At 36.7% G+C, this 22,601-nt stretch overlaps 3 protein-coding genes across 3 annotated transcripts; all 3 read right to left on the reverse strand.

Moving 5' to 3' along the window:
• Positions 1–2,048: 2,048 nt before the first annotated feature.
• On the reverse strand, positions 2,049–2,836 carry LOC129724681 (larval cuticle protein A2B-like). The gene is made up of 2 exons (XM_055679776.1): positions 2,590–2,836; positions 2,049–2,509 (listed from the first exon to the last, which is right to left on the reverse strand). Exons 1-2 carry the CDS (start codon positions 2,701–2,703, stop codon positions 2,177–2,179), a joined length of 447 nt encoding a protein of 148 aa, XP_055535751.1. The 5' UTR covers positions 2,704–2,836; the 3' UTR covers positions 2,049–2,176.
• Positions 2,837–9,480: 6,644 nt separating this feature from the next.
• Positions 9,481–9,869, reverse strand: LOC129719818 (cuticle protein 19-like). The gene is made up of 2 exons (XM_055671228.1): positions 9,861–9,869; positions 9,481–9,795 (listed from the first exon to the last, which is right to left on the reverse strand). The coding sequence occupies exons 1-2, from the start codon at positions 9,867–9,869 to the stop codon at positions 9,481–9,483; spliced, it is 324 nt and encodes a 107-aa protein (XP_055527203.1).
• Positions 9,870–10,220: 351 nt separating this feature from the next.
• On the reverse strand, positions 10,221–21,950 carry LOC129721121 (cuticle protein-like). The gene is made up of 3 exons (XM_055673300.1): positions 21,473–21,950; positions 10,835–11,282; positions 10,221–10,772 (listed from the first exon to the last, which is right to left on the reverse strand). Exons 1-3 carry the CDS (start codon positions 21,479–21,481, stop codon positions 10,534–10,536), a joined length of 696 nt encoding a protein of 231 aa, XP_055529275.1. The 5' UTR covers positions 21,482–21,950; the 3' UTR covers positions 10,221–10,533.
• Between the last annotated feature and the right edge of the window lie 651 nt (positions 21,951–22,601).

Genomic DNA, 22,601 nt, shown 5'->3' on the forward strand with positions numbered 1-22,601 from the left:
GCGCTGAAATTAAAAGTATAATGTTATTTTAATCTGCATGCACTTTGACTGTTGATACTTGTTTGTGTTGTATAGTGTTTGTTTCATTCAGTGTTGTATGTGCAAACTTAAATTCGGTAGCACTTCAACTCTTCTTTTACACAAAATTTTAAACATGTTCAATTTAAGTAATGCAACAAACAATGATATGTAGTTCTACGTCAACCTTGCGGTCGTGGCTTTGCATACAACCTTTGTAATTTTTCTCAATTTCTTTATGATCAGAAAACCATCGATGTTAAGTTAACCTTTCGTAGTTCTCATGAACTAAAATGATTTAAAAAAAAGAAAGAAAGAATAGATAAGAACTTGACAGTGACATCTCTAGCCCATCTGTACAAAATTTTTAAGTACTAAATTTAAAAAGGCAGTTTAAAAATATATTAAATTTGAGACCTTTTTATGGAGTTAGTCAAATGTAATAACAGTATGCTCTTCAAGCAGTTGGGAATTTTATTCTTTTGTTTTTCTTTTATCAAAACATTTATTTGAAGAGCACAGTCTTAATTTCAGTTACTAGAACTTTCGATGATTTTTGAGTATCCAAATTCGACCATTGTAAGATTTTTGTGAGTTGAAGTCTTAACATTCATGCAGATTTTTTCCATTAAACTGCATGTTGCATGGCTATTACGTTTTGGTCTAACATGTAATCAATAAAGACTATAGTGTTCCGTATATACCGTACATGGGCGAACTGTCATTCAAGATATTTCGAGCAGTTTTTTATTCTTCATTTAAAAAACGAAGGGAAACGATGAACATATTTTAAAAATCACGTTTTGCTCAGAAAATTACGCGGCTTTTTTCAAATGATTTATAAAAACTGGTATAGGCTTAGGACCCAATTTGGGAAACAGTTCCAACCGGCCAAAAATTGTTTACATCTGGAGGTGCAACTTTGAAACAGTAGGTACGGGCTAAGGAGTAGAAATTTTCTGGTCACTCGTGGACTTTCTAACTTTGTTGCAGTCATAACACTGTGTCAAAAGTCTCTCCAGGATAAATTTGTAAAAATGAAGGACTATGTAATTCCAACCCAGGTATACGGTGCTGTGAATTTTTAAGGAATAATGATTGTTGTATGCTGCTTTATAGGCTCATGAAATACTTAACTCCAAATCAATTTAACAGAGAATGGGGGCGAACCATTAAGAAATTTCAAAATTTTGTGATGAGTTGCTATCTTATTTCGGAACATCTCATGCGATTTGCCTCTACCAAACTAGTGTTTCACATTTTTTATTGAAATTTTCAGAGAATATTGTTGAATTATTACTCTACAACCCGAACAAACACTTTAGTTTCGCGAAGAATTCCTGGGGTTCCTTACACTGGATTCGTAGGCGTCCTCGATAAGGAATCCTGAAGAAAGAATCATCAAGATTACCGTGCTTATGGAACTACCAATCATGAATACTAATAGTGTAATGAAAGTTCATTGGATTCACTTTTAAGCATTCACAGAATTGAAAATTCGCTTTAGTTGGTTCGCGAAAATTTTAAAGGACACTACCACAGGTACACACGAAGAAATCAGAGTGTAAACTCCCAGAAAAGAAAGCAATAAGAATGTTTTCCAGGTGTCAGCTCCACAAATCCTATCTGTATTGCAGATATGATTTTTCTCACGATTTTGTCACCGAGTTATAGATATTCTAGTAATTCTCATTCGGGATTCTGTGTGTGTTAATAAGGGAATACTGTAGAGAATTATATTACAAAATTCTTTTCTCGTTAGGGTTTCATAACAAAAGTTATGGCCAGCAATTGATTTTCGTTACGCTTTAAAAAAAAAAAAACAATTTAAAAACAAGAAGGTATTTGAATGATTTTGCAGGAAAGACATGCCACTCATAGATTATAATGGAGTTTAAGTGACTATCTTTCGTTATTCTCGAAATTAGTTAGAAACATAAACGTACTTCAAATCACGCAATTTCGTTTAGTGTTTTCAGTTCTTTTGTCCTTAGAGTTTTCGGGTTGAAAAAGCAATAGTAATAACTATGTTATGATGACCGTGCTGAACTCGATGCACAAGTGAGGAACATTTTATTGTTTTGGCATTCTAAATTTACACAACTATCAACAGTTAACTAGTGGTGGGGAACACTGACACTGCACCATACCGCAGTCTTCAGTGATGCTGATCGATGTTAGCGTAACTTTCTCCATGTGGGTGATGAGCATGTCCTACTCGTTGTACGTGAGCCTGGAAGCCGTTATGATCGTCGGAGTTGTAGGACACAACACGGTGAGTACCGTCGGCTTCCTCGAGCGTGTACGATCCCACGACTACATCTCCGTCGCGGTGTTCCCACTGGCTCTTGTGATCACCGGTGTGGGAATCCTTCACACCGTATTCGAACTTGTACTTAGGATGCGAATGATATTCCTTGTGTTCCACATGCTCTCCCAAGTAGTATTCGGCAGAAACGGCAATAGCCAGACAGGCAACCAAAGCAACAATCTGCAGGGTGAAATGCAAAGCAAATTATTAACACTTTCACTAGAACGACACTAAAGGGCACACGATATGATAGCACACACCTTAAACATTCTGGATTTCCTGCGTTTGATGATGTCGCTAAGACAAGGTACTAGAACGAATGCTGCGGATAAACTGATGCCTCTACCAGCAAGGAGAACAATATTTATACGCATTAGCCTTTGGTGTACTATGGCACTGGACCAGAAGCGGCACGGCGCTTGCTAGTCTGCGGACACTACAAAGTCACCAAACCGTTACAAGAGAAATAAAATTTCATCTTTTCCACCACAATTTCGGACACTTGGCACGCACATTTCTGGCGGCGCCGCTCTGTTCGGTTGTAGGCAATAAATTCGCATCCGACGTCGATTGGCTGCGGCGGCCTTGAGGGACATTGAAACTGAGATATGGCGGAACTAGCGGTCCATTGAAAGGAAAATGAAACAAACAAAAATCGAAAAATATGAGGTAGAGGTGCGACGCGATGGGTTGATGCCTGTCCCACCACTAACCTCCAATTGGCTCACTTTACATTGACCATCATAAATTGGACAAGATTACTCACCAAAGCGCACCAATTTCTGTTCAACACTTTCGCTCGTTAATGTGGCACTGGCACCGTTATTATATCATATTCATCCGAGAAGCGCGCCGGACTGTAGCTGATTTTATGGCACCCGTTTTCGATGTTTTCCGTTTTCCCAGACTTGTTTGTTATGTGTGATGTTAATGGCTGTTAAGTTTTTTATTTTCTTCTTCCGAGGAATCAATTTGCGCTCTTGAGCAGCTTTTATTCAATATATAAAATTGTTCCGGTAAGTTCGCATTTAACAGCGCCTTGAAACTTTATTCTATTCATTGAAGTAGCCAAATGTATTGACCTAGAGAAACTGTAGGTACCTGTTAAGGATGAATGCTTCTAGGGGCTTTGTTTGTGATCCAAACATTATGTAATCATAATAATCGATTACAAAATATTTGGATCACAAACAAGGCCTCTAGAAGCATTTATAGGATTGCAGTAATTAAAGGCCAAGGGAATTTTAGCTAAATATGTGACGATGCTGCTTTTTACTATGAGATGATATTTAAAACTTATTTTTCAACAAACACAAGATTTCAATTTTTGTGTGCTATTTTATAAATATTAGCCGGACTTCCTGTATCTTATAGTCAAATTTATATTTATTTATTTTTTATTTGTTCTTTTCTGACATCAATGCTGATACCTATGAATTGCCTGTGATGTTGATTAACACATTTGACTGGTTTCGCTTCAACTCGCCCAGATGCTGGCAGTATTCTCTCAGGATTCAATCAAACTTTGTGAGTGTGTAGGTCGAATTTACTCTGGAGGAATTCGGTCGTAGCTACATGAGGACTACATTTTTGCCAGGTAGGTTTTTTTTCACTTTCCGGACTACTCGCCAGTGGACACTGTTGTGCACCTCTGCGTTTTCTCTGTAGAGTGATTCACCCCTCTTGTTTCTATCAGGTGTGAGGTGAGCTGGAAGTGTGTTTGTCTCTCCGGAAGCTGGTTGAGACACTTTGGAGTGAGAAAGAAGCAGTGTGGTGAAAGCATTTACACAGGCACATACTGGAAGGGGAGTGAGCGGTGAATTTTTTCTTTCCTTAACATACTGAGGAGAATGACAAGCGTGCGGACACAACTATAACAGCGGGCACGAAAAATTATAAAAATAAACTAGTAGGCGCTTGCACGAGCTGGAACACTGGAGCTAAGAATATGAAAAAACTATTCGAAGCATGAAATCTTTGAAAATGCACATGTTCATATGAAACCAAACCGAGTTCTATATTTGTTTACAAAACACCGAGCTAATCACAATCGTGTCTCGTCGACTTTCTCAACGTCGTAAATGGAGAATCTATATTTAAATCTTTGTAGAACAATTATCAATATACAAGTTAAATGACCAACTGTCTTCCGAGCGGAAGTTCAAGCAATTCCAGTGTAGGGCAATTACCGCGCGGAATCTCTATTACTTCACGATTGATTAAAGTTTTATATGAGAACTTACTGCTAACCCTAGAGTGTATTTCGCGAGAGACAATTTCCCCTCGCGAAATCACTGTCTATCCTTATTTCTTTAATGGCCTTTTCTCGGCCTGTCTCTACTTTAGAACATTACTTCGTGGGCTTAATCCCAATTAGTCTAATTCTACCGGGAGCGGTGAGTCGTGCGCTATCTTGTTTACAAACATTTTACTGGTAACTCACCCTCGCGGCGCTGCGACGAATTACCGGCCCATCAAGTATCCAACCGCGGGCTCTTGTTTTAATTAATTGTGGTTACGGGTGGCGGTTTTCGTCACCCAAGCCAAGCGGAAGACTCAACAGTAAGCAAGCTCTGACCTACTTTCATGCATAGCTGAAGGCTGTGCCAACGTAGAAAGAATGCGGTAGGAAACCGGCTTCTTTCTGGGTTCTAAGTATGTCACCTAATGTGACGGAGCCCTGTAGGCTTTTACAGGACGCGTGGGGCCATTACACCAGAACCATAGGCAGGGGCCTAGCTTGGTTGGTAACGTCTCCGCCAACCACGCTCGACGCCTGGGTTCGAATCCCAACGCCGACATAGGTGTCGATGATTGTGGGGAGGCGTGATCCACTCACAACCAACCCAACTGGTCTATATTCAATCCTAGCCGACACCGGGAGATTTTCTGAGGCGAAAAATTTTCTGAGATCACGCCTTCCATCGCATGAGCATGCGCCGGTCCGTTAATCAACGGGTCGTAAGTTAGGGTCCTGGGTGGAGTCGCCTCCCTGGGTGTCGGTGATTGGTGATTGGAACAACAGTGGCGGAACAAGACCGACGGAAAATGAGTGAGAACAAAAAAAAAGCAATTCCATAATGTTTTGTAATATGCCTACAAAGAAAATGCAGGAACTCAAGCATTTGCATCATGTCCGACAGTCAAGCTGCTTTAAATGCTCTGGAGTATGAGACATGCAAATCAAAACTTGTTTGAGAGTGTGTTCAATCACTTCAAACACTGGGTTGTAATATTCGAGTAAATTTATATTGGGTTTCTGGTCAATGTGGAACCGCTGTAAATGAAAAAGCCGATAAACTCGCAAGACTTGGATTGTTCATAGGACCAGAACCCTACACTGGAAATATTTTTTCGTTATTCTCCGCACGCAAATTTTGTAAACATGGAATTGGTAGATTGTACAGCACTTTTGTTGATTGTATAGAACATTCGTATTGCAAGTTATCGAATGGAATTGCAACATTACGCATAATTTGTGCAATTCACGAATGTACTTTCTTACGAACGTGCATAACAACGAACAAAAAAAAACGGAAGTACGAGTATTTACTTAAACGAAATTTTTGTGTTCTGTTATTTTTAATTTCGTATAATGTATATGTTATTGCGGAAGCTTAGGAGCCATCCACATACCACGTGGACAGATTTTTAATGATTTTGACCCCCCCCCCCCTCCCCCTCCGTGGACAAGTGCCCATATAAATTCTAAAAAAATTGTATGGACCGTGGACATTAGCCAACCCCCCCCCAAAGCTGTCCACGTGGTATGTGGATGGCCCCTTACTAATTTTTCGTACTATTTACAATATGCAGCTTTTGTTTGTACGATTAATTGCCTTCATTTTTAAAACATTCCGTTAAGCATACGAATAGAAACATGTAACAATTTTGACAGTTCTGACGAAAGTGGCTTCATATTTATTACGCATTGGTTTCATTGCAGAAAACAACAAAAGGATTTTTATGTAAAACAAACGTTTTCATGGAATAAATTAAAATATATTTTCAGTGTATTGTGCCATAGGACCAGAACCCTTCTGTGGCGTATCCGCTTCTCGACTCACAATGGAGCTGAAAGTATGGGAGATTTTGAAGGTTGAGTCCTGCTCGCAAAAAAACTGGAGCATACTGGCTTAATAACTGAGTATTGTCAAACCCGTTATTCCTTGAAGGGTATGAAAAAACGGAACATTTGTTATGCTGAAGTCTGGCAGTTTTTAGCAAAAGTTATAAGTTTTCGATAGAGGCCTATAAGGACCCTCTGAAATCTGGAGAACAACTCCCAGTACGGTTGTGTGCTTCGTGCGAAGCGTAATACCAGACAGGACTAATACTGTTGCTCATCATCATTTCCAATAGTGGTACCACAGACTAAAAGACGTAACACTGGAACCAAGCTCCATCATCACAAAAAACGATCATTTCATATTTTCATTCGAATAACATTCGTCGCGCGAAAACGCCGCCTGAGCCGCTGTCATGCATTCTCATACATTTTTCGTGGTTCCCAATATGACACATGCACGTACGCTGGTGCTGTTGTCGAAATACAGGGCGAAATTTTGACTCAATCAAACCTGAAATGGGGTGACGCAAAACGATTGAATTTTGGCCTTTACAAATCTAAAAAATTACCCAACGGAGTGAGGTGCATTAAGTTTCGGTTTTCGAAATTTTTTTTCTGGTGCCAGATAGCCTAAAAATGCATGAAACGTCGAGATTTGGTATCATCTGAAGAAAAAATCATAATGTTGGTTTTTTTTAAGGGGGGGATTTGTTAGTAGCTTAAGTATTTATGATAAATATTTGTAAGTAATGAGTATGTGTGTCCAATCACAAATGGTGACTTCTCAACACTGTTAAAAATTTGTAATTTCAATTGTTAGGATTTGTTTGTTTTCGCAATTAGGACTTATCGTTCGTAGGGATTAAAACCTGCTTGTCAGAAAACGGGAAGTAAACTTATAACTAACTTAATTGCTACTTATTGGCTTTAAAGAGAGCTTATCGTAGCAATTGAGGATTGCAACGATTTTTGTCGAAAATTTTTAATAATTTTATTTGACATATTTCTAATGGTTCAACACCAGTAAGTCTATGTAATTCGAGTGTACCAAACCAAGGAAGACGCTTCAAAATCATTTTCAGAATTTTATTCTGAATCCTTTGGAGCGTTTTCTTCCTTGTTGAACAGAAACTTGACCAGATCGGTACAGCATAAAGCATTGCTGGTCTAAAAATTTGTTTGTAAATCAATAGTTTGTTCTTGAAACAAAGTTTAGAATTCCTGTTAATGAGAGGATATAAACATCTCGTATATTTGATGCACTTGGCTTGTATACTCTCAATGTGCTCTTTGAAAATAAGTTTTTTATCATTTATCAAGACCAACTTAAAATAACCCCATTCATCTTGACAACGTGATTATTGTTTGGCTTGAGGAAAGAAGCCCTAGGCTTATGCGGAAAAATTATCATTTGAGTTTTAGAAGCATTGGGAGAGATTTTCCACTTTTGCAAGTAGGAAGAAAAAATATCTAAACTTTTCTGCAATCGACTGCATATGACACGAAGACTTTTTCCTTTTACGGAAATGCTTGTGTCATCGCAGAACAATGACTTTGTGCATCCTGGAGGCAAATCAGGAAGATCTGAAGTGAATATGTTGTACAAGACTGGACCCAAGACTGAACCTTAAGGTACACCTGCTCTGACAGGAAATCTATCAGATTTTGAATTCTGATAGACAACCTGCAGAGTTCGATCAGTAAGATAATTTTTTAAAATTTTGATTAGGAAAATTGGAAAATTAAAAGTTTGCAATTTCGCAATCAAACCTTTATGCCAAACACTGTCGAATGCTTTTTCTATGTCTAAAAGAGCAGCTCCAGTGGAATAACCTCCAGATTTGTTAGCTCGTATCATATTAGTAACTCTGAGCAATTGATGAGTTATGGAATGCCCATGGCGAAATCCAAGCTGTTCATCTGCAAAAATTGAATTTTCGTTGATGTGTGACATCATTCTGTTAAGAATAATTCTCTCAAACAGTTCACTTATTGAAGAAAGCAAACTGATTGGTCGATAACTTGAAACTTCAGCTGGATTCTTATGCGGTTTTAAAATTGGAGTATTTTTTACATTTTCCCATAATTTGGGAAAATCTGCAATTTTGAAGCAGCAATTGAAAATTTTCACTAAAAATTCCATTGTGCTCTCAGGGAGATGTTTGATTAGTATATATCATAATGTTGGTGATTTTTCGAATTTCTCAAGGTCCAAACTTCAATCGTTTCGCGCCACCACGTTTCAAGGGGTTATATACCTTTTTGGTCGAGAAAAATGAGGGAAGTTTGAATCTATTTTTAAGTGCATAGCACCAATTTCATTGCATCAAAGGGGTATTTTTCTGGAAGTACAGTTTATCAACAAAAAAAAAATACGTTTGATTTTGAGATATACCAATTATTACTGGAGTAATGGCCGTTTCCCCGAAACGCTATTTTTTGCAGAGGCTTGCGGTGATCTTGATTGAGACTCAGCGGGTCAACCGAAATCAAAAAACTCATATTTTTTTATTAGTTTAGAAGTGTGCCGGGTCCTTGAACGATTGCTTTTATGAGTATTTTGTTTTCAGTGCAAACGGGAACGTTTTTCCCAAAAAATGCACGTTTTGAGCGTTAAAAATTCCATTAAAATTTTTTTTGCGGCAAAATGTAACTGTATGTTTTAAAAAGCGATCGTTCAAGGACCGGCGAATTTAATAACGAAAATTTAAAAAAAAGATGAAGAAAATCGGTTCAGTAGTTTTCCCGCAATCAGGATCACGGCAAGGTCATTTTTCGGAAAACACTATTCCGAGATAATCGCGTGTAAAGTTTCAAGTTTAGCTTATGCGGCCGTGGCGAGGCGCGCTGCGAATCGCTCTAACTTTCTTCCTATTGCTCAGATCTTTATGAAAAATTTGTGAAAATGTTCTCAAGATGTTGTATTTGAAGATAATACAATAAAAAAAAATTCATAATATGACCGCATAATTGACCGCAGCAAATAGTAATATTTGATTTTCGATCAATCACAAATTTCGTTCAGTTTTACAAATAAAACTAGATAATGGTTCGGTGTTTTCTACCACCATTTAATTGAAACTCAATGAAACTGGTCAATGTTTGCATAGCTTTGCCCGTGCGGATGCTTGGCGTGTCCTTCGCGTTTCACGTGCGCTTGAAATCCGGTAGTTGGATCTGATTTATATTGCACTACGCGATGCGTTCCATCCGCTTCGGCTACTGTGTACTGACCTATCACACGATCGCCCTCTCGATGTTCCCAGTGGGTTTTGTGATCGCCGGTGTGTCCATCGTTGACTCCATACTGAAACTTATACGGTATCGGGCCGTGGTGTAGTTCAACTTTTGCCAACACGGTTGCAGCCAACAGGCAGGCTACTAGGAAATGGGTGATCTGAATAAGAGAAAATGTGAGTTCAGTAAGTGTTTCAATGAGAGGGAGAAAAAATTGCTTATTACTTTGATCATTTTGGTATTTAGTTTGCTAGAGGCGCAACGAATAAATTAACTTTGGTGGATTGTTGGAAAGCTCCTTGGCGAGTGATGCCAATATAAAATGATTGCGAAATATTTATAGTGTTTAGCTATGTTTTGGTTTGGTGATGATGCGTACCTGAAGAAAAGTATTTTACTTTCACTTTCTAAGCAGATGACTTTGATGAGTATCACTGTTTTTCTTCCGAGATACTTAATTTACCTTTAAATGCGAAGTTGTTCGAACGCTTAGCTATTCTACGATCATGTGTTGTTTGGTTGGAATGAGATATGAATGAATGAATAATAACTAATTCTAGAAAAAAGTCTTACATAGGTGTCGGTTTTATCACAGATCAATTTATTTCGTTATTGTAGAAGTTCAAAACTCTTCAATCATATTGCAGTCCATCAAACACATTCATTGTTGAAGTGATTGAGGCTACTGTTTATGTAATGTTGAACAGTTATCTAACTTCATAAATATATAATAAGTGAAGAGAAAAATTGGCTAAAACTTTTCACCGTTCATTACGAGCCTTTGGTGGCTCGATCTAAAACCTATCAAATAAATATCGTATCAATCCTGGATCTTCTGGCCGTATCTTTGGAGAAGTTATCGTTGTTGTGGTGAGTAATGGAACTGACGATAGCCGTTCTAGTGTTGCTTCCAGACTTTGGCGTAACTGGTAGCTCCTTTGCCGTAGTAGTCTCCGGTAGCAAAAGCTCCTGCATAGTTGCCCAGTTCGCCGTAGAGGCTGTGAACAGGCTGAGCGTGAACTGCCGGGTGTTCGGCGTGACCAATCTTCTTCACCACTGCATTGAATCCATTGTGGTCATCGGCGGTGTATTCCACTAAGCGGGTTGTACCATCAGCTTCCTTGAGCATATATCCTCCTGAGAAGAAAACAGAAGTAAATAGGTTACTTGAGGTTTGTTTTCAATATACTAAGGATTACCTTTAACCACATCTCCATCACGGTATTCCCACTGTTTCTTATGATCTCCGGTATGTGGATCGTCGACGCCATATTCGAATTGATACTTGGGGTAAGCATAATAATCGTTGTATTTACTAGCATATGCTGTCTGTGCCCCAGAACTGTACAGGTGACCATGATTGGTACCACCATACAGGGCACTGTGTCCACCATGGTAGGCATTGCTATCGACGTAACTCTCGGCGCTATGTCCATGGTAACCTTGCGATTCGGTGATGAGTTGGTGTGGTACTTCAACGTATGCCTGATGGTTATGGGCTTCGACAAACTGAACCGGGTAATGTATCTCGGGTATCGCGTGGTGCACGTATTCATAGTGAGGGTGTGCGGCCACAAAACTATAGTGCGCCGGTTCCACCGGAGCGGCCTTGGCAGTCGCCACGAAGATGGCGAGAAGGGAGACGAACTGTAAGAATTATGATAAATTGAATGTTTTAGTTATCTCTTTAAGATAAGTTCAACTGAGTTAACTCCCTCATAAATTAAATTCTAGAAAACAAGACTTTTGATTTCTAATCTTAAAGTAAAAATATATATGTATTTGTTGTTGATTTCCGTTATATTTTTTTCAAATTTAATAACTCGTGTTTTGTTATGAGCGTTAGTATAGTATGTATTATTAAATATTCTTTTTAGCGTTTTTTTATATTTCATGTCCAAATCAAATCAAAATATTCCTTATTCGAAATTTTAAAATATTTCCCTATTCGAACTTTTTTATGAAAAATTAATGTTTAGGGCTAAATAATATTTGGATCTATAAACAGTCAAGTTTTTTTACGCGATTTATTTACGCGGCATATAGGAGTACGTAGAAAAAAAAACATGGCGAAAATTATTATAGTGGGTTTTCAGATAGCAAATGTGTCTTAAAGTGGTTTTATCTCTATTTAGCTTTATAAATAATTAATATTAATTATTATAGAAGATATAAAAACTTATTATTGACAAGATTTCATCAATTTAAATCACCTAGTGGTGATATAAGATTTTTCCTCAGCTGTTACGTTGAAATAAAAAAAAGTTTCTGCAAGTCTAGGAAGAGCTTGGTCTGGTAAATATTTTTTGCCTATAATATATTATGCAGCTTCTGAAGTGTCTGTTGAATCATTCGCTTCAAAAGGATCGTCAAATAGGTTCTTAATAATGATAAAAGCCGCGATGCTCCCAGCAGATCTCTGAATCATCTGTACTGCGTAACTCAACTCATTGAATAGTACATTTTCATTAGCATTTGCGGTTTGCGTCTCTTGCTTCGATCACTGCAATCAGCAAACCCTTTGCTTGGACGATCTGAATAAGGAGTTTCCGAACAACTTGAAAATTTTATGATTTAGCTCAACCAATTTTGTCGTTTTTTGATTCTGTCCATGATTGTTCCAACTGGTTTTTGAAGCGATTCAGTTGACATCTCATCATTGAGATCGAGTGTTTCTTGGAGGGCGTTTGAGGGTTTCTTCATGTTTAACCTTCAGAAACAGAAACTTTTTATCAATCGAATGCTCAGAGCATTGTTCAATTGACCCGAATATGGCATTTCTGGAGAAATCTCGGAAAGTTATTATACAATCTGGAAGAACAAATCAAATTGTCACCGTCGATGTATGAAAAAGGCATGATTAAGATTAATGCGCTCATTCAATAAAAAACCCAAATTAATCCACCTAGCGGTGAGACCCAGTCTTTCTCATTCGAGCTCATTATTTGATAAAATAGATTTATATGAACACTTCAATTTTTTGAAGAAAATAAACCAATTTTCGCTGGATTTATTTTCAACTTTAAATAACGATTTTCTGGTAACCAACAGCACAACTATACCGAACATTCGAAACATAACATTTACATACATATGAGCATACATATGAGCATACATATGAGCATACATTAACACATACATTTCAGATACATCACGCGAAAAATCCAGATGACTACTCCTGGTTACCTGAATACATCCTAAAATGGCTAAATTCGATGGCGAAGATGTCAACTCTCAGTTTCTGGAAATAGCTTAAAGTGACCAAATATCATCCAACCAGCATTGCGGAAGCGTTACACCCAGAGTCGAGAAATCAACTTGGGACACCGATTTAAATTTGTAGATAGTGGGTTCCGATTTATGAAAAGGGACAAACATTACCCAATGTTTTTCAGGAACCGGGATAGGGCTCAGAAGCCGGGGTGAACTCTATACTTCACTTTGAAACCCGATTTTGCAACTTCCGGTTTCTGAAAAATATCCTTAAATTTTCAAATACAAGCCAATGAAGATATATCTTTTTTTTCCTGTGTGGACTCATCACTGCGACCAGAGATTAGATCTATTGTGATATTGCCCAGGTGTTTTCTGTACTCAGCACTTCATATTATTGGCAGTATTACTATTAAAGTAAGTGATACGCTTTCATTCATATCCGTGCTTGTGTGTAAGTTTTACCTTTCCATTTCAAGCTTACTATTCGACTATACCGAGCCTGTCCATGCTAACAATATCGCTCAATTACAATTCCCTGGAGAGAACTTTCATACGTTACTCATACCTGTTTTATTATAATAAGGACTTATTTTTGTTAGAAGGAGAGTCAACAGAGGTACTGTGGAATTCAGATTGAAGGAAGGGTACGTGGTGGGAAGCCTGAGAATAAACCCATGATACAATGCTTTGGCAACCAAATGGCCTGATTCTACTAAGATTCGAACCCACGACCACCTTGCGGCTACGGAGCTCCCGATGAAGGTATATATACTCTTTGGGTTCTAGACTATTGATGTTATATATATAAAGTAATCATTTAAGTAGAGACTAATTTTGTGAAAAATCGGTCCAACCATTCTAAAAAAAAATTAGTAGGGTTAAGCAGTTTTTGGAATATGTTGCTTTTCAAAAAGTGATTTCATTTGCAACTGATTCCGTGAAAATCGGTCTAGCTATCTCTGAGAACAGTGAATGAGTTTAAGCAGGCTTTGGTATAAGTTTTGATTTTATAATGTGATTTTTATAAATAACGGGCAAAGTTACTAACCGATTACAATGAAATTCTATAGCAATCTATGGGACAACTATACCTTTCGTTCGAGACTAATTTTGTGAAAATCGGTCCAGTCATCTCTGAGAAAAATGAGTGAATCTAAACAGTTTCTGGAAAACACTTCTTTACAAAACTTTTTAGCCAAATAAATCATTACGAAATTTATAAGTTAGGGGTTTCAGTGATAGCCCGTTCAATTGACATCAGTTTAGTTAAAATCGGTTTGGTAGTTTCAGAGATATTGATGTTTCGTGATTTTTACATTTTGTTACATGACTTCTAAACAAAAATCCGATTACAATGAAATTCAGTAGTAACCTTTGGGACACCTAGACCTTTCATTTGCAATTAATTTCATGGAAATCGGTCAAGCCATTTCTGAGAAAAGTGAGTGAGAAAAACGTTGCACATACACACACATACACACATACATACAGAAAATGCTAGCTCGTTAAACTGAATCGAGAGATATACGACATTGGGCCCTTTGGAGCAAGATAAATAGAAATAAGATGTCTGATTTAATATAGAAATTATTTGCTTTGAGCCATTTACATTCTCAGGAGCAACCACATAAACATCGCTAAAGCAACAAAGCGTGTGCGAAATCACAGATTGTTGACAGTTGCTGCCAGTCAACAATCAATGTCAACTGATTGGAGCTGAAAGTCTTTTTCATTATCAGCTCGTTCGTTGAAAATTGGAATTCAAAGGTTTCAATTTCAACTTCTTTCCAGACAGAGAAAGTAAGCAGCGTTGCTGATCGCATTTACGATTGGGTGCAATGGGGAAGATTTTCTTTGTGGTGCTTATTCAGGAAAACATAACCTTTCGAATGGTTGGTGAATTTTTGCTGTCACTTGCTAGGAACCCAAACAAAAATTCTGTTTTGTGAAAACTTTGTGAATCAAAAGAAACTAAATAACACGTGTCTGGTAAGGCCTCAATTTGTTGCAGTTTTTCCAAGCTATACAATTATCGCTAAAGGCTATACATTATCGCTAAACACGTTACCACTTATATTAAATTCACACACAAGAATCACTTTAAAGTTACGAAAACACCGGCATACAATGTACAGAGAAAAATAAAACTACCCGAATATGCGTATTTTTGAATTTTAGGTAAAAGTGATTTATCTACTTTTCAGTACCTGTACGGAAGTCACCATTGAGGTAAAATTGAATACCTTGAATCATCAACATCAATATCAAAAACACCAGACAAATTTATATCCAAAATTAAGTATTTGCATTTTATTAAGCTGTTGCGTTGGTTTCACCTATTTTTATGCGTATTATTTACCTAAACCAGTGAAAACATTCAGGTTTACGTAAATTTACGTTGTTTTTACGTGTTCGCTTGGTAATATTTTTTTTGTGTGTGGTAAGTATCACAGAATACAAAAAATACTAATAGCACAATGTACACTGTTTTTTCGTTTTTGGTTAGGTTTTTGACTGGAATATTCTATATGAGCGTGTTGCTTATTTCAGTAACTTAAAAACGGTACAGGATATTAACCTCATTTCAATCACGTTTTCCGTTTTAGGTCGAAAATAACCATACAGCAGTTTTCAAAAAGATTCACATTTTTTTGTGTAAATACTGAGAATTTATGATATTTGATTTTGCCCCCAATACTGACCACTATCTTATTCAGTCAAAGATCAAAGGCTTTGGGAAGGTTTTCCACGTTATTTTTCCATCCGCGTTAAAAAACTTACTGTATTTGAAAGCAGGACAGAATTTTCATGTTTAATGTTCTATTGCAATTTTCGTAGATTTTTTTTTTCATTGTTTAATTTAATTGTCTTGAATACTAGATAAAGATTTTTTTCTCTTGTGAACTCAAAAAAGTCTAAGAGTCGCAATTGTTTCTAGAGAACATAAATCTTGTTTCATCGAAACTGATCAAAATAAATTTTTAACAGTTCACTAAATGGAATGAATGATTTTATTTTTTTAGCTAAGGGGTTTATAAAGGAATAAATGATGAAACGGAAAGTTTTTTTTTCGTCTAAATTCTTTCTTATTATACTTTTCACTATCAACACATCAATTTGGACACAGCAGATGTCATCCGATGAACTTATAATTTGCGGTGATAGGTTTAATTTATTTTTTGTAAGCTTGTGTTGATATCATTGAAAATTTCAAATTATTCCTATTGCGGATATATATCTTCAAAATAACAAGTTTGAAATACGATTGTGAGATGATTAAATCTCATCTGACTCCGAGATTTAAAAATTTTCTGTGGGGATCAGCTGATATTTTTCAGCACTTTCGCTTGAAAGTGAAAAATTTCCTTTATAAAAGATAGTGGTAGCATGACAAAGAAATATTTCACTATCATGCAATGTATATTCCTTCTTCCTTCGTTTTTCATCATTCGTAAAAAAAGAAAGCTAAGTCTTCTGTCAGTCGCAATGAAAACGCGTCCGTTTGATTTTCATCTTTTAAAATTCTCTCAAAAATTCATTACTCCGAGTTTGGTTGTGTGAACTGTCATATTGTAAATTCGGTTTGTGTACTATACGATGGAATTACGCGACTAGTAATGAATGGGAAGAATACTACCCCGCCTTCGGAATCCGCTTTTGGACCAACTTTGGCCGTTAGTTTTGATGATGTTTGCTGTTTGATTTTCATTTTCGCTTTACAAAAAGAATGGGAACTTTAATTTGGTTGGAATTTTAACAAATTTTATTGCGTGATCGTGAACGATGCGCGTGAAATATTTCATCACAGTATGACAGCTTGTTACAGGGATGAAAATCTACAGGGTGTTGCGTGAATGCATAACAGGTTCGTGTAATTTTTTATCACTTTTTGCAAACCTAAGAAACTTCTTCGATTACACAAGAAACTGCTTAATTTGTAATTTGCTAGAATGATGGAGATATTATATATTTTTGCTAGTCCCATGTTACAAACAAACGCAGAACAGGTTGGAAATTACAGGAATTATCATTAAAAGACCAATTGATGTTAATTAATTGATACTACGATAAACTTTTTGTTCTATGTTTTCTTTATAACTTATCGCAGTCTGCCATTTTTTTCCTTCTCAAAAGATAGCATGTTTTCAATTTTTGTTTTTTTTTTATTAAATAAACTACACTTACAGCGTTTAACTCAGCTACGCATTTTTGGCAGTGTGACTCATTATGCGTTTATGTGCTGTTCATGGGAAGTAAAAATTGTAAAATATTGTTTGTATTTTTCGAAGAATTTCGTTAGTGAAAATGAACTTTACCAGCACTGCACAGTGGTCTAATCTTAAAAAATCGCGATCGTTTTAAATTTGGCGGTGAAACTTTGATTTTATGTACCCAGTGTTTTCAGCAAGTTTGTTCCATATAACAAGGCCTTTGATTTGACGTTTTCGGTTTTATGATCAATTCATCTAATTCATCAAATTTTCAAAATACCGGATTACTTTTTTCGGCAAAGTCGTAGAAAAACCTATTATGAATAGAATTGCTAAACACTGAAATCTTCTATCTGTACTTTGGACATGACAAAATAGAGTTTTTCGAGGAGCAAAATTAGTTTTTTATTCCTAACTTTTTTTGTAAACGTCGAAACAATGCAAGATGTTTTCTGGTTTTGTTTATTTCGTCAAACCTCGTGTTTTTGAAGAATATATTGCTTTGATATTTTCATTTCTTGTCAAGATATTTTTAGTTTTTCACTGAAAAAATTAATATTTTGAGTCCAAATTTCTCAAAAGAACTGCGTTACTCATAAAAGCTTAACAGTTTCTAGTTGTATCCAATCGAACACTGAATGAAAGAAAAAATGAATAAAATCTTAGAATATCTTGAATTGTTTCGACGATTACAGAAAAAGTTATGAACAAAAAACTAATTATGAGGGGAGTTCCTCGAAAAACTCTATTCTGTAATGTCCAAAGTACAGATGGAAGATTGCAGTGTTCAGGAATTCTTTTTATAATAGATATTTCTATAACTTTGCTGAAGGCAGTAAATTGGTATTTGAAAATTAGAAAAAAAAAAAATTTTATATCTAACTGTTAGGGAAATTGATCATGAAACCGAAAACGTCAAAAAAAAAGGCTTTGTTTTATGGAATAAACTTGCTGAAGACACTGGATACGTAAAATCAATATTTCACAGTCAAATCTAAAACGATCACGATTATTTGATTTCAGTCCACTGTGCACTGGTGGAGACGCTTCCTCACTGAGAAAATGTTTTAATTATTCACGCTCATATAATTTGGAGGGAATATATTAAAATATAATTTTTGAAAACGAGAACATTAATATCGAATGCATCTCAACAATCTTACACAAATATTGCGATTTGTTAGCTTATTTAATTTGCGATTACGAACTTAATTTTAACCTCATTCTTTATTTTTACGCTAGTCACTTATCGGGACTATATATTAAAAAACCTAAATTAATCCACCTTGTGTTCAGACCCAGCCTTTCTCATTCAAACTTTTATTTGTAAAAATAGATTTACATGAACGCTTCAATCCAATAAATGTATATTCACTCTAAAGGTTCTTGAATATTGATGTTGTAATCTATACATATAAAAATGTAGTCCGGTCTGTCAGTCTGTTTGATCCATATAGGCTCGAAAACTACCGAACCGATCGACGTGAAAATTTGTATGTAGGTGCCGATAAAGGTTTCTATGATAGTTTGAAACATAAATTTCTGCACAACTCAAGAACAAACCAAGCAAATGAAACCGAATTTAGCATGTGGATGTTTTAAGGGGTAACAAATATATCCATAATGGTTCGACACCCCTACCATTACTGGAAGGGAGGGGTTCCATACAAATGAAACACAAATTTCTGCACATCTCGAGAACTAACCAACTAAATGGAACCATATTTGGCGAGTGATTGTTTTTAGTGGTAACAAATTTGTTCCATAATCGACCTTAGGCAACATTTTGGATTTTAAGATGGCAACTTCCGGTTTCTGGAAAACAGCCAGAAATGGCCGATTTACACCCAATATAATAATATCCGGATCTAGAATGATACTCAGGAGCTAAAATCGATCGGAATGTTATTATGAAATTCAAAATGGCGACTTCCGGTTTCTGAAAAACGAGCAAATACCACCCAATATGGGTATTTCCGGAACCGTAATGATGCACTGGAGCCACAAATCGACTTTAGACAACATTTTGAATTGGAAGATGGCAACTTCCGGTTTCTGGAAAACGGTCTTAAATGGACGATTCCCATTAAATATGAGTATCTCCGAAACCAGAAAGATGGACAGAAGCTAAAAATTGATCACAGACACCATCTTGAGCCGGAAATGAACAAATACCATTCAATATGAGTGTTTTCGGAACCAGAATTACGCCCAGATAACAGAAATTGATTTCACAGGCAATTTTAAAGTCCAAAATGACGACTTTCGGTTTCTGACAAACAGCCCAAAGTGGCCAAATACCACCGAATATGAGTATCTCTGGAACCAGAATGATGCATGTAGCTAACAATTGACCTCAGGCACCATTTTAAATTGCTAAATGGCAACTTCTAGGAAACAGTCGAAAATGACCGAATAATGCTCAATATGGATATTTCCGTAATCAAGATGATGCATAGAAACCAAACATTGACCTTGGACACCATTTTGAATTTAAAAACGACCACTTTTAGTTTATGGAAATCAACCAAAATAACTAAATACCTCCCAATATGGGTATTTCCGGTGTCAGATTGATGCCAGAAAATCTACTGAAAATGACCGAATACCACCCAATATGAATATATTCAGAATTAAGGCGATGTACAGAAGCCAAAAGTCGAGGATGTTGTCATTTCGATAGAACCGATCATTTGAACGGTTTGTTTTTTGACTTTGATCATATCTTAGGGCCGATTCGTCATGCATTTGCAGACTTGGAACACATCGCAAGGAATCAATGAGTGTGGAACGTTCAAATAGTACGATACCACATTTAAATTATGTTGAGGCCACATATATCGATTAAAGCAGGTATCGTTTTAAATAGTCTTTGAATTTCTTTTCTTTCCATAACTTCTGAGCCACATATCAAATTGTTATGAAGTTTGTTATTTGTAAGTTCGAGAGATGACTCGTTCGTATGACACTAGTTATGTTCAAATAAGTCATGTATTCTTTGAGATAATAAACTTTCGTTGTTTTATTAACAATTTAATAAATAACGGTTGCTTAAGTGCGATTATGATCAAATGAAATGGAAACGTATAGGGCAGCAAAACTTTGAAACCACGTGTTCAATCATAATTCATCACTTAACCCTTAACTAGCATGCTCATCTGATAATAATAATCAAATCGGTTGTGTAGTTCCTAAGATAATAAAGTTTCGTGATTTTCACATTTCGGTACATTACAAACGAAGTTACAGTTTGATTACAGTAAAATTCAATAGGGTGTTGTGAGAAAGCTAGACTTATTATTTGACACTAATTTTGTGGAAATCGGGTCAGCCATCTCTGAGAAAAGTGAGTGAGTCCAAGGAGTCTTCGGAATATGTTCCTTTGCATAGCTGGATTTCACATTTTTGAACATAACAGGAAAAGTAATAGCCCGATTGCGAAACAAATCAAAAGGGTTTTATGGGGCAACTAGACCTTCCATTTGACACTGATTTTATGAAAATCGGTCCAGCCATCTCTGAGAAACATGAGTGAGATTAAACAGTCTTCAGAACACGCTTCTTTTCTTAACTTTTGAACCACAAGTTCAATCTTTATAAAATTCAAAAGTTATGGGTTTTCTAGGTAGCCCGTTCATTTTGGACCAATTTTGTTCAAATCGGTTGTGTAGTTTTTGAGATAATGATGTTTCATGATTTTTACATTTTGATACATAACCTCCAAACTAAGAATCCGATTACAATCAATTTAATGGGGTCTTATGAGGAAACTAGACCTTTCATTTGCAATTAATTTCATTAAAATCGGTCCAGCCATCTCTGAGAAAAGTGAGTGAGAATAAAAATCTGCACACACACACACACATACACACACACACATACAGAAAATACTTAGCTCGTCGAGCTGAGTCGAGCTGAGTCGAGTGATATATGCCATTCGACCCTTTGGAGCACTTTTATACTTTCGGTTTTGCAGGTGTTTGCTATACCTTTCTGGGAGAAAGGCAAAAACGCAAGATCCGGTTATATTCTCTTGAAAAGGTACCGCATAGTAACAGCAATGCAAGGACCTATTCTCATTTAAATGCCTTCATCCCACAAAAACTCATCGAAAACAAAAGCCAGGTCATGATTTCCATTCGCACACCATTATGAAATATCAAGTTTTACGCCGCAGCAGAAAATAATACACATGTTTTCTATTTTATGATCTACAAAACACTGGGCCCCGTCTCCGGGGCAATTATGTAACTAATCATTTTTCTCATCTGCTGATCCATATCTGCCTCAGCACTCCAACCACGAGCACTTCTCCACCCTCGAGTGGAGTCAATTTCACTTTCGTACCTACTCGACACCCAAAAGTACAACACGTACAACAACCCAGCCAGCGTGGGCTCTTTAACTTACTCTCAACATATTGCGGTACGACGACACTTGAATCGAGCTGAACTGCCGAACAGGTTGAAACTATTAGCCGAATTTAAGCACTCTTCACTAGATTTTTAGATAATTGCAACTGTTGCACGTGGTGTTACAGACGGACATCTGATGCTATTCTGGATACTAGACTTAGTTTTTATACCACCCTGATCGATAGCCACTGGCCGTTCGCTATCCGGGGCCAAGTTCGTTAATTGCTGCGTCATAGATTTTCTTGGAGGACTTCTTTAGTTACTTCTCGCCGTAAGCACACACCGCCGAGAATGGTGTGGGTATATCGGTGTGTACGTGCTACTAACGAATCGACGACAATATTTTCCGTCTAACTACTGAGGGTGCCACCTTTACCTTCTTACATGAAAGGCGGTATCACCCACGGAACATTCCGAACCCAGCACGAGCTACCGAAACACGATCGCGGCCTCTGTTGTCAAGCTGCTAATATGGTGGAAGGTATTTCTGGCTGTGAATCGGAAGAATCGCCAGCGAACTTTGGAAGTAAATTTAATCGCCGATGCTTCCACCGCTAAGTTGGTAACCGCAAAACTCACGTCGATTTTTAGTATGGGTTTAGAGTTCTTGTACATGTATAGTGGCCATTAGGGTAGTAAAATTGAACGGCTTCATTCTAAGCAAAAATTGTTTCGGATGAAATCTTCATATCGTTTTCACCCGCTCTGAATATGTTTTGTATAATATTTACGTTTTAACATTTTTAGGTGAAAAAAGTTGTACAGCTCATCATTATTTGTCGTTAGATGCTTTGAGTTTATCAAATTGAATTAAAATCAATAATTGTTTGGAAAGTAAATGAGAAACTTATGACCATCTTCCGTCCTGTGAGTGTAACGTAATTTATGGATTCCGCCGTAGCAAATGCTTTACAAAAAAATATACTCCGTGAAAACAATTTCAATCAACATAAATTATAGATAAACATTTAATTTTAATTTACAAAAACAAAAGAGTTGTAAATTACAAATGTTACAGGTGAAAATGAAGGTCAAAATCATTCATGTCGTTTGAGTTGTCAGCGACGAACTACCGTGCGAGATTGTCAAAAGGTTCACCCTTTTGTTTTATCAAACCACCTTTT

Source organism: Wyeomyia smithii, chromosome 2, assembly GCF_029784165.1.
Source record: "Wyeomyia smithii strain HCP4-BCI-WySm-NY-G18 chromosome 2, ASM2978416v1, whole genome shotgun sequence".
Taxonomy (NCBI): domain Eukaryota; kingdom Metazoa; phylum Arthropoda; class Insecta; order Diptera; family Culicidae; genus Wyeomyia; species Wyeomyia smithii.

What these genes read in the sequence shown, in the direction of transcription:
- LOC129721121 (XM_055673300.1), bottom strand. An exon ending in TGATGGAGATGTGGTTAAAG is followed by an intron (nt 10,773 to 10,834) that starts GTAATCCTTAGT and finishes TTTTCTTCTCAG; the next exon opens with GAGGATATATGCTCAAGGAA.
- LOC129724681 (XM_055679776.1), bottom strand. Translation starts at nt 2,703, where the DNA reads ATGCGTATAAATATTGTTCTCCTTGCTGGTAGAGGCATCAGTTTATCC. An exon ending in GGAAATCCAGAATGTTTAAG is followed by an intron (nt 2,510 to 2,589) that starts GTGTGTGCTATC and finishes TTCACCCTGCAG; the next exon opens with ATTGTTGCTTTGGTTGCCTG.